The sequence below is a fragment of the Podarcis bocagei genome (genome assembly GCF_964188305.1).
Source record: "Podarcis bocagei genome assembly, chromosome: 13".
In the NCBI taxonomy this organism is placed as follows: Eukaryota; Metazoa; Chordata; class Lepidosauria; order Squamata; family Lacertidae; genus Podarcis; species Podarcis bocagei.
Genome location: NC_138138.1, coordinates 32803724 through 32815963, shown reverse-complemented (window position 1 = coordinate 32815963; position 12240 = coordinate 32803724). Strand labels below are relative to the sequence as shown.

The window sequence follows — 12240 nt, the reverse complement described above, 5'->3', positions numbered from 1 at the left end:
GCAGAAAACCAATCTTTTTGTCCTTTGCAACATAACGTATGTTCAATACTAGAACAGGGTTTTGCTTTTGTTAATGTAAATTGCCAAAGAAAAAGACACTAGCATGTAACTACAAATGTGTGGGTGATCCACAAGGGGGCAATGGTGTCCTAAAAAGTAACACAAAGCAACCCTCAAGTGTGTGCGTTTTGAATTAAGCCCTTTTTGTTGCTTTGCAGTGGATGTGATCTTGGATCCCAAGACAGCTCACCCCAAACTGAAAATGACTAAAGATGGGGAAAGTGTTCAGAACACAGGATTTTTTTCTAATGTTGCTGACTGGGAAAACAGGTTTGACTCCCGCACATTCATTCTGGCAAAACATGGATTTTTATAAGGGAAACATTACTAGGAGGTAGAAATTGGTCAGAATAAAACTTGGGACTTGGGAGTTGCCTCTGCAAACATTTTGAGAAAAGGGAGGGTCACCCTGTCTCCTGAGAATGGCTACTGGGTCATAGGATGCCATGATGGGGAAAATCACTGGGCTCGAACAGAGCCATTGACCCACCTGAAAGTGAAAGGAAAGCTTACAAAATGAGGAATACTCCTAGATATGCATGATCAAGTCTTGTCCTTTTATGATGTTCCCAGTGAAAGGAAATTGAACGTTTACAAAGGACTTGGTGATGGGAAGCTTTATCCCTCCTCTACAGGCTCTATAACCACAAAGCAAGATGAACAGCCGCTGAAAATTGCAGTACAGTTGTACCTTGGATCCCCAACACCTTGCGAGTTGAACGTTTTGGCTCCTGAATGCTGCAAACCCAGAAGTGAGTGTTCTGGTTTACAAACATTCTTTGGAACTTGAACGTCCAATGTGGCTTATGTGCAGGAGCTTCCTGCAGCCAGTCGGAACCCGCATCTTGGTTTCCGAATGTTTTGGAAGTCTAACGGACTTCCGTAATGGATTCCATTCGACTTCTGAGGTACCACTGTATTTGAAACAAAAGGAGATACCGGTGGGGAAATGAAAAACAAAACAAAACAAAACAACCCTTGGCTGTCATAGAATCAATTAAGGGCATATCTTTAATTTAACCAGGTTGGTTTTTCTGCTCTTTAGATATTAACGCCTTTTAGGATACTTAGATATTTGACTCTATCCCAGGGGTTGCCACTGTGGTGCCTATGGACACATATATTCCTGCAGAGTCCTTCCCTGGAATATGCAGTTTGCTTCTCTGTTCCCCTGCTCCCCATTGAAATTAGGCTTGGGGAAATTTGTGGGCAATAAAAGAGGATACAGAGTGTGCTTGGTTGCAATTTGTGTGGGGTGCCTACAACATTTCTCGAGTTTGCAAATGTACCCCAAAATGATTTGAGGATGCCTACAATCTATTCCATTGTGTATTTTAATGTTGAGCAACCCTGATACCCTCACTTATAGAAATTTTGATAATAAAGAAATATGCTAAATAAGGGTTTTATCTTTTACAAAGTATTGTCTGTAACTGTGCTAAACATTTGTGATAAACAAATATCCTTGATTTGAACCCAAACAGACCAATTAAAACAGGGATATTCCTACATCTAATTTCCAGAACTATGTATTTGTATGAGTTTGTTGATTTTTCATAGTTGTGATTCCATTCCATTTTATTTATTTCTTCAAATGTTCTAAGAAAGAATAATGCAAATATTGTTCTTAAAGATTCATTTTGATTTGATTTGTTCTCAGTATGCTCTTTTCCCATAGTATTTTATGCAGCGAAGCCTCCAATATGTTCCCAGCCTCAGCTGAGCCAGGATGACCAAGTTACACCTTCTGAGCCTATGTTGGAGGGCTGACTGTGGACTGAGTCAGGATTTAGCTGTGCATCCTGGAAGATCTTGTCATAGGATTGTCCTCTTAGCTGGATGCAATAATCTTTTTACGGATGCTTGTTTACACTTTAATTACAAAGGCAAACAATATTGCAAAGAAGGATTACAATTTGAGATGTTAGAATGAAGTAGGATCTCCATTTAAAAAAGGAAAAAATATAATAAGAACTCCTGGGCAGGGGCATTGTGGAGGGGAGGCAGGGAGCCAGAGAGCAGACACACAATTTTGAAGGGCTGCAAACCAGGAGCCCCCATGCAGCGATCCCCGTCCTCCCCTGTGCAGGCAGGGCACAGAGAGTTCACAGAGCCAGCCCAGCCTTCCCCACTGGCCATGTAGCGGGTCCCCTCGATTAATGGCCACCCCTTGATGAATGGCTCAGGTGGGGAGGGCTGTGCTGGCACAATGGTCTCTGTGAATCCTCTGTAGCCTGCTCTCTCCTGTGTGCACATATTTGCAAGCCTTGCATTCCAGAGCAGAAGAAGGGGGAAAACAGAGGTTGTCAAATTGTTCCAGAAACAGTTCTGGAACCCTTTGGAACTAGAATAATCTATGCAGCTAATTTACAAAGCAGGTGCATTCGTCATCTCCTACTGCAAATATATAAAACCCTGAGAGTGGAAGTTGTGTTGGAAGGCGACTCTGCAACTTTGGTCCACTCTAAGGATTGCAGGATGTCGACAAGCATCAGCGAACATTTCTCTTTATTAAGTGATCTCTTTTGTTCAGTTCAGGCCTCAGCACAATAATGTAACATTTAGGGAAGAAGATGCAGCCCAGCAATCCAGCACTGGAGGATAAGATGGAGAAGATCTCCACAGCAACCATGTATTTCCCTTTGGTGCTCAGATAGGTGGGAAAAAAGGATAACCAAACACTGCAAAACACAAGCATGCTAAAAGTGATTAGTTTGGCTTCGTTGAAACTGTCAGGTAACTTTCTAGCCTGGAAAGCTACAGAGAAGCTCACAATAGCCAGGAAGCCCATGTAACCCAGGACACAGTAGAACATAGTCACAGACCCCTCATTACATTCAAGTACAATTTCTTCAGTCACTGAATTCATGTCAATATCTGGAAATGGAGGATTAATTGCCAGCCATACGGTACAAATAATTCCTTGAACAAGAGAGCAGAGAAGAACAATGGAGTTGGCCACCTTTTTCCCTACCCATTTCCTCATGCTACTTCCTGGCTTGGTGGCCATGAAAGCCAGAACCACCGTAATGGTTTTTGCTAGCACAGAAGAGACAGCCACCGAGAAGACCATGGCAAATGCAACTTGACGGAAGAGACACATCACCTTCACAGGACGGCCAATAAACAGCAAAGCACAAGGGAAGCAAAGCAGGAGGGACATTAGGAGAGCATAGGTGAGGCTCCGGTTGTTGGCTTTGACAATAGGAGTGTCGTGGTGCATTATAAAGGCTCCTAGCACTAGAGCAGTGATCAAGGAAAAGAAAAGTGCAAAAATAGCTAAACTCATCCCCAAAGGGTCCTTATAAGACAAGAAGGTTATCAGCTTTGGAATGCACTGATTTTTTTCTTTGTTTGGATAATGATCTTTTGGGCACATTGTACAAGAATCTGCATCTGAAAAAAAAGATGAAAAACTTTTCCAGAAGTTGCTTTTTGCAGTTGAAGCTATTCCTTCTATTTCTACAAATAATCAGGTTTAGGAATAGCACCCCCCTTTAAAAAATTAAATCATGCTGTAGTCTTCCCTTTAAGAAGACAAAAGTGTGTGTATGTTGATGTACAACTTTCAAGATAAGTGAATAAAACTACTAACATATCACTTGGCAACAATTGTATTCTAAGGCAAGCTTTCCCTTACTACTTACTAATGTTCCAGCTAGGTTGAATTTAACAGGTAACAGAGAGAGATTGAAACATTTGCACTAGCTTCCAGGATGAGATATCTCTGCCACATGATTCAATGGAAGTAATAGTACCACTCTATCTTGCCTTGGTCAGATGTGGAGTGCTGTGTCCAGTTCTGGGCACCACAATTTAAGAAACATATTGACAAGCTGGGATGTGTGCAGATGAGGGCAACAAAGGTGACCAATGGGCTGCAAACCAAGCCTTATGAGGAATGGTTGAGGAAGTTGGGTTTGTTTAGCCTGGAGAAGGGGAGACTGAGAGCAGATACGACAGCCTTCTTCAAATATCTAAAGGGCTGTCACATGGAAGATGTGGCAAGCTTGTTTTCTCCTGCTCTGTAGGGTGGGACACAAACCACAGAGTTTCAAGTTACAAGAAAGGATTTTCTGACTCAACATCAGGAAGAACTTTCTGGTGGTAAGAGCTTTTTGATAGTGGAACAGACTCCCTCAGAAGATGATGGACTCTCCTTCCTCGGAAGTTTTTAGGCAGAGGCTGGATGGCCGTCTGTCATGGGTGCTTTACTTGAGATTTCCCCACTGTAGATGGAAGGGGTATCAGTTCCTGGGGACTGTGCCCTTTTTGGCCCCAGGCTGGGCTCCCCCCAAAGTCCAATAAGTGTGGAGGTGAAATACGGAACCAAGCATGGCATGGCTCCAATGGCCAACCCCTTCTCCACTTCCTCCTGCTGTGAGTGGAAGGAGGGCCAGTTGTGGTGCCAGGAGGAAGCGGAGGCAGCAATGACTACTATCACCAACTACACGGTGCTTTAACTAAGAAGCCCCTTGTGCCATCATTGCCATACTCTTGACACAGTGGTGCAGAATGCTAGATTAGGTGCTGCATATTCTACCTTTTTCATGAGAAATCTTCCCTTCTGGACACTGAATACAATCATAGCAGCAAAATGGCTCCCCCTCCTTTTTCTTCTTCTGGTAACCAGGTTGACAGTTGTCATTACAGAGTGAAAGGGGCATCACCTATTCAGGAAATGTGAATAATTCACAATGAGAATATATATTTATCAAATAGCATGATAACATCACTATCCTCATAGATTAATCCTTGGATTCTGTCATATTAGTGCAGGTGCTCATGAGGTGTTGAGCAGTGTCAGTTGGGATGGTCAGTCGGTCTCTATACGTTCTGTGTTGGTAGCATTCTCAGTTTCATTAACATACAGTGGTACCTCAGGTTACAGACGCTTCAGGTTGCAGACTCCGCTAACCCAGAAATAGTACCTTGGGTTAAGAACTTTGCTTCAGGATGAGAACAGAAATTGCACAGCGGCAGCACAGCAGCAGCCGAAGGACCCATTAGCTAAAGTGGTACCTCAGGTTAAGAACAGTTTCAGGTTAAGAACGGACCTCCAGAATGAATTAAGTTCTTAACCTGAGGTACCACTGTATAATAATAATAATACAAAACTGGGATAAAGACTATAGAAACATCCTATTAAGGATGCTACAAACAATTGTTTCTCCTCTTCCTCCCTCCTTTTATTTTATGACAGCTAATGGCTATAGTGTTGTCCCACCTGGTTAAAACTTCTAGGCCACACAATGGTGTCTTCATCAATGCTCAAATGTTTACGATGAGGAGCCCAAGGATTCATTCTTCCAACTTTCATTCTAACAAATGACTTATTGGGGAAAGTAATCAGATTTGTAATATCAAACCCCATTGTCAATTCTCCATTCTCATTCAAGTGCACCGTTTCTGCTGCACTGTTATTAAACGAGATGCTCCTCAGAATATGATGCAGCTAGGTGGAATGGAAAAATAAATCAGTGTTAGAATTGTATTAGTATCCAATAAATTTCCTCTAAACTTGCATCCCATCCCGTTTACTTAGATTTGTGGAGGAATATTTGTTGATAGGGTCAAATACACCCCATGTTAAAGCATGCTGTGAACCACACATGCCCTGCCCAACCCTTCTCCTTTCTCAGATTTTCCTCCCTACAGCATCTTCACTTCCTGCCCTTATGCAAAAATAATACCTGAAGCTATTTTCATATTGTCCCTTCTTAAACTGCTTTCAAAGTGTTTAACTTATTATATATACTTGCAGTGTCTGTATTCTTAGGAAAGTATTAACTTGAAGTTAGCCTTTAATTATGTTTTAAATTGCATATTAATTGTGTTCTGCTTTTAAATTATAGTTTTGCTTCATTTTGGTTTGGGAAACAGCCAGAGAATGCCTGCTTCAGGAGGTGATTTTACTGCAGTTAATAAATTAACCCACTTATCCATCTGTAAGCCCCACTGAATTTAATAGGACCTGTGGGTTAAACCACAGAGCCTAGGATTTGCTGATCAGAAGGTGAGCGGTTCAAATCCCCGCGACGGGGTGAGCTCCCGTTGCTCGGTCCCTGCTCCTGCCAACCTAGCAGTTCGAAAGCACGTCAAAATGCAAGTAGATAAATAGGTACTGCTCCGGTGGGAAGGTAAACGGCGTTTCCGTGCGCTGCTCTGGTTCGTCAGAAGCAGTGTAGTCATGCTGGCCACATGACCCGGAAGCTGTATGCTGGCTCCCTCGGCCAATAAAGCGAGATGAGCACCGCAACTCCAGAGTCAGTCACGACTGGACCTAATGGTCAGGGGTCCCTTTACCTTTACTATTTCAGAGTAGGCATGATTAGAAATGCAGCCTAGGGTAGCCACCAGACCCAATAGAATTGGCTTGTTTATGTTGCTACCTTCCCATGACCAGCTATTCGTGTTGAGTCAAGTAATACAACTGAGTTTGGTTTCCTTTAATGACATCCATGATTCTCCTCTTCCACATTTGATTTTCATAACCCTGAGACATACGGTGTCCATGAATAGTCAAAGATCACCCAAAGTGCCGATTTTAGACTCCTATACCCTAGTCCATTTCATATCCCTCTACATTCTGGAAAGAAGCTGTAGAAGTGAATAAGTTGGGGGGGGGTGTCTTTTTTCCATAGGGCTGAAAGTTTTGGAGGGAACTTGTTAACAGTTTTGTATGACAGCCTTGACACTAAACAGTTCACAGGAGCCAGTCCTATCTGGTTAACATCTCCATGAAATTTAGTGATGCTGACTTCTGAGTAATTTATGGTTTTTGTGACATCAATCCACACTAGAAAATGTGACAGTAGGGATCCCTTCTAAAACAAAATTAGACACTTTGCAGTTTAGTTGGCACTAAGTACTTATATAACAGCAAAGCTTTGATGTCCACAACTTTGCAGTGGAGGATGTGACAAAAACAGAACAACTTGGCCTTGCCCATGTGACCTATTTGTTCCCACTCATTTGACCTTACTGACTCCATCTTCATGACCTCCTTGGCCATACCAGGTCCAGGTACTAACAGCTGCTACTCATTATATACAAATATTATTATATCCATCCTTATAAAGGCCAATTAATACAGGATGGTACTTGTAGTTATATTTGCAATCAGGTGCTCTGAACACACTAATATTTCTGTGACGAAGAGCTACCTTGTAAATTTCAGAGTAAACAATTTATGGAAATGTTATAGATATCTCTTTCATTTCCACAGAGAAAACTGTAAAACCGAAAAATGTTGTATTGCAATATTCAGGAAAGGGTCATAAATGTCCAAATGTCAAATTATACAATTAAATTCAATATCTTTGTGAAAGGCCTTCAGAGCACATGATCTTGACACACACAGGCTTCACCAGCTGATGACCTCCAATTGTTTTAGAATACAATTCCCATAATTTCTCACCATCAGCCTTCCAGACTCAAAGTGATGGGAGTCATGGTATACACGACTAGAAGACATCAGATGGGTGAAGGCTGCATTAAGATCTTGTGCTCTCATGGTGAAGACAGAATGCTGTGAAAACTACTACCTTCCATGCCTGCATGTTTTTAAGCTGTAGCTTCCTTCTTTCCACCGTAACTTTAGATTTGAAAATGGATAAGTACATGGCATGTACCGAATTTGCCAGAGCCTGTACAGCATTGTAGATACTGTAGCTGTGGCCAGTCATGCTCATTTCAAAAAAAGGCCCAGGAAGATTCTGCAGCCTCTCTTCTCCAGTACAAGTGTCCACATCATCTCCATTAAAATGGGAATTTGGAAATGAACAGCCAAATGCTTGCCCCCAGAATGGTCGGATGAAGCCATCTCCCTTCATCAAATGAGGGTTTAGCTTTTGAAGAAAATTTTGGAATCCTGGAACCTCCTGTGAGTGGGTTGTGAAGGCTAAGGCACCATGGAAGTCTTCTATATCCCAGTCCTTGTGCATGGATATGGCTACAAGGTCCATCTGGGCTACCATAATCCACACTTTACCAAATGATTTCCCATACTCAGATTCTCCTTCATGCAGCAGTCCTCTCAATGTTATCATGGTCAAAGTTTCTCCATAGACAACAATAGTGTTGGCTTTACTTTTTGTAACATCTGCAAATATTTTGTTCCACTTTTCTTGCAAATTTAAGAAGTCACCAAAAAAGGCTTTTGTGGGAATTTTCTCAGTGAAGGCAGCACAGATTCTGTTCTGAGAAAGTACTGGTAGTAGATTGCTCAAAAATGTTTCTCCAGTTTCCTCCTTCATGGTCATTAGACCCACCCAAATCCATTGGAAATGCAGAAGTAGCTGGACAATTCCCTTGTACTGGTGGATTTCATTTGGAGCCATCCGATACAAGGGCAGTGAATGAGACTGGTCCTTCAGCATGGGGACAAAATCACCGTAGGTGAACTAAAGGGGGGGGGATTCAGGAAGTTGTTTTAGAAATTGATTTGGAAACCTGTAGGGCTGGGTTGGTGGTGTGTGTGCATGTGTGTATTTATAGATACTGAACATTTTGTTTAAAATGATGTGAGTTGCTTGTGAAGAGTACTCGGAAACTTCACCCAATATAAAATTCTCCTCTGCACCTTAAGTAGCACAGTGTTTCCCAACCTTTTTTGGGCAAAGGCACACTTGTTTCATGAAAAAAATCTCGAGGCACACCACCATGCCAGATGGGGAAAGGTCACTTTTTACTTATGTAAAAAAAAATAAAAAAATAGTAACAGCATAGAAGGTAATGGTTAGGCTAGCATCCCTCTTCCAAATATGCTAGGTTTTTATTTGCAGGGACTGTTCTACATGGGAAAGCATTCAGCACTGTCATTCTCCCATCTGCCATCTGAATTGGTACTATTCTGGGTCAACTTACTCTGCTGCATGTGTAGATGAAAATGGCACCAAGTGTGGGGGAGGGGGCAGAACAGGTTTCAGATACAGGATATTAAGCATACACGTACTTCAGATTGAACTGGTTGCTTGCTTTGCAAGTTTTCATTTCCGAAATGACTGCCTTGGCAAGCGCAATACCTACCAGGCTCAACGCCGGTCTCGCGCTGCCGCTTCCCGCGCTCTCAAGGACCCGGAAGGAGGAAGGCGTGAAGGGAATCCCGAAGGCGTGAAAACCTCGCGCATGCGCAGGCCTTCCGCCTGCGACAGCCCAGTAGGCCGGCCGAAGGGAGCGGCGATGGGATGTGGGAGCTCGCTCGCTCGCCGCCCCGCGTGTGCCTATGTGGGGCACGTTACAGCCCCGTGACGTCAGCGCCACGCAGGCAGCCAGGCAGGCAGACGGCGAGAGCCCCGCGCTGGGCGGCCTCTCCTCGCCGCCGCCGCCCCACCTCTCGTCGCCCGCCTCGCCCGCCTCCCTCCCACGGCACACCAGGCAACGTCTCGCGGCACACTAGTGTGCCGCGGAACACCGGTTGGGAAACACTGAAGTAGCAGATAGAGAGACATGAATATTTAATTAAAATTCACAATATTTTATACTGCTCAAAAGAAATATAAAATAATTTACAGAAGGAAGAATAAAATACACACCACAATGTTTGCACATTGTTTCTAAATTTATTGTTGTACATTGCTTTAATTGTCTGTTTTAACCATATTTACACATCAGTATCTAATGCTGTGAGTGTCCTTTATTTCAGAGGCTTCTACTCTGCAGCCTCTTATAGTTGTTTTAACTGTGAGTCTTTTAGTTCTTACACTCTTACAGTTGTTTTAACTGCATGTTTTTATTTGTTTTTAGTTCTCATCTGTTTTAATTATCAGTTTTTATCCATCCATTATCCGTGTTTAATCTTGTATTTTATTCAGATGTTTTATCCTATGCTTGTTTCTTTGTCCTTATTTGCTCCAACATTTATCAGTTAAAAAAAATCCTAACTGCTATTTTATTTATATGTTGTTGTTTTTATCCTGGTCTGTGACCGTAATAAAGTTCATTCATACACACCAAGAACATTTAAAAGCACAAACCTCTTAACTGATAAAAGCTAGCAAGGAGTGAACAGCTGGAGCTGGCTGGGCCAGAAAGGTGATTAATGTCTCCTTCCAAGAGGAGTTAGATCCTGCCTCCTCAAGAAAGACAAATAGTTTTGAGAACTCAATGTTTCAAGAGTATGTTATACCTGTGGAAACTTATAGATGTCCAAGATGGCAGCCAAATAGTAAGAGGTTTCAGAACCCAGTCCTCCTATGACTCCTATGAGGTTGTTCTTGACATCACAGTTATAATTAGGGACAAATCTGTACTGTGTGGAGAAAAACTCCATTGCAATGTGGTAGCTCCACTTCTGGCTGAAGTAGCTCTCATGGATGTGGAATCCAAAGGAAGCATTAGGTAAAATCTTGGGATTTCCATTAATCTCATTTACAGCAAATATCAAGGCCAGGACATGCTGGTAATTCTTTGTCACAACACTGGGGGGGAAAGTTAGATAATAAGTCACCAGGAAATGTAACAAAAATAAAGTTGTTTAGTAGCTGTCCTGCTTCATCAATAGCATGTAAATTAGTTGATAGACTGCTGAGAGCATAGCAAACTTGCAGAACCACACAAAGCTGAAACATGTAGAAAGTGATAGTATGTATATATTATTACACCGTGATCCTGAGGCAATGTATCTGGCATTGTGGGATTAGAGGATTTCAAATGATTTAAAAGAATGATCAAACTATATGTGAGATTGAACAAATCATGTATAGTTGCATGGATTTTTTAAAAACGATTAATAGCACCTGAATACCGATAAGCCCCTCCAGTGTTTATTGATAAACATTCACATGTGTGCTACTGATTCCATTAAGGATGCAGCTGACAACCTTTGTCATAATACAGAAAAACAAAAGATCCTTACATGGGAATGCTAGTATCAGCAGAAGGAGGGTATTCAGTGAAGGAAAATGAATCCAAAAACAGTAGCATCAGAGAGGCAGCCCCACCAATTATTAGATCGCCTGACTTATAATACTTATGAGGCGTATAGATGGGGTCATGAACAATGCATCTTGCAGCATGCTCCTGGAACTCACTGTGAGGTATCTGCAACAGCATTAGAAACATCTCCAATAACACTGTCCCAATTATGGTCATTCCCCTCTCAGTGCAGATGCCAGATTTTCCACCTTCTTTCATAACAACAGGTATGTATAGCAGTCTGTCTTGAAAAGCAGCAGCCTCTGCTGATGCAATATTTGGAGCCTGTATCCTCTATCTACATACATATACCAGAAAACTATATGGAACTGGAGTATGCTGGAGCTTACGTCCTTAGCTCCAGTTCTGAACAACAAGCAAGGTTTTTAAAAACATAGCTTGGCCTTTGTTGGTGTTTTGTTAGGATTCAGATTCTGGAAACCAGGAGGTGGCTTAGTCAAAAGGAGAAAAATATGGCACATATCAGAGGCATTAATGACAATCACAATGTATGCAATTGAGAATGGCAAAAACTGTAATTAGCCTCCCCCAAGGAACTAGGCTCTTGGTGACATTCTGTCTAACATACTTGCTGGAGAAGGAAAACATGTTGGCCAAAACAAGCACAACCTTTTCTGTGTTCCTAAGGGTAGCTGAATTTCTGCTACTTTCCTGACATCATAGCAATGCCATCTGGCAACTTGAAAGGGTCTGCTGAACACCACTGATGGAGAAGGGGGTGCGGTAGGTGCCAGCCACCCCGGGTGTCATCCTTGAGGTGAGGTGACATCGCCGCCACCACCTCCCCTGAGATGCTCTCTGCAGGCGGCACCCCCTGAGATGCTCGCCCCACCCCCCGTGGGTGCCTAGCCCCACCCCACAGGTGGCAAGCCCCGTCTCCGGGTGCATAGCATGCGTGCCGCTCCAGGAGCCAGAGCAGCTAGCTCCACCTCTGCTGAAAACAGACCTTTACAGGAGCTGAAAAATGAGTGCTGACAAGCAGCCTTGACTGCACTGATCCCCTCAACTAATGAATATTCTGGTGTGTGTGTGTCTTTAAATGTTTTTATAGGCACAACTCTACTCATTTTAGGATCATCTGCATACAGTTGTCAGACTACTTAGGCAGAATTCCTAACCCCACTTGCCTGAGAGTCAGGTTCTGGATCCAGCTCTGTCATTGCAAGCTCAGGTGGCCTCAGTGACTAGAAGTGCTTTATACCAACTGCAATTGATTTGACAACTACAGTCATTCATGGACCT

General features: G+C 42.7%; 1 protein-coding gene across 1 annotated transcript; it reads right to left on the bottom strand.

The window, feature by feature from the left end:
* Nucleotides 1-2551: 2551 nt before the first annotated feature.
* LOC308571787 (vomeronasal type-2 receptor 26-like) lies at nt 2552-11586 on the bottom strand (the record flags this gene model as incomplete). The annotated part of the gene is made up of 6 exons (XM_081167413.1): nt 2552-3456; nt 4604-4730; nt 5288-5515; nt 7695-8465; nt 10190-10481; nt 11567-11586. The coding sequence occupies 6 exons, from the start codon at nt 11584-11586 to the stop codon at nt 2552-2554; spliced, it is 2343 nt and encodes a 780-aa protein (XP_081023539.1).
* Nucleotides 11587-12240: the final 654 nt, after the last annotated feature.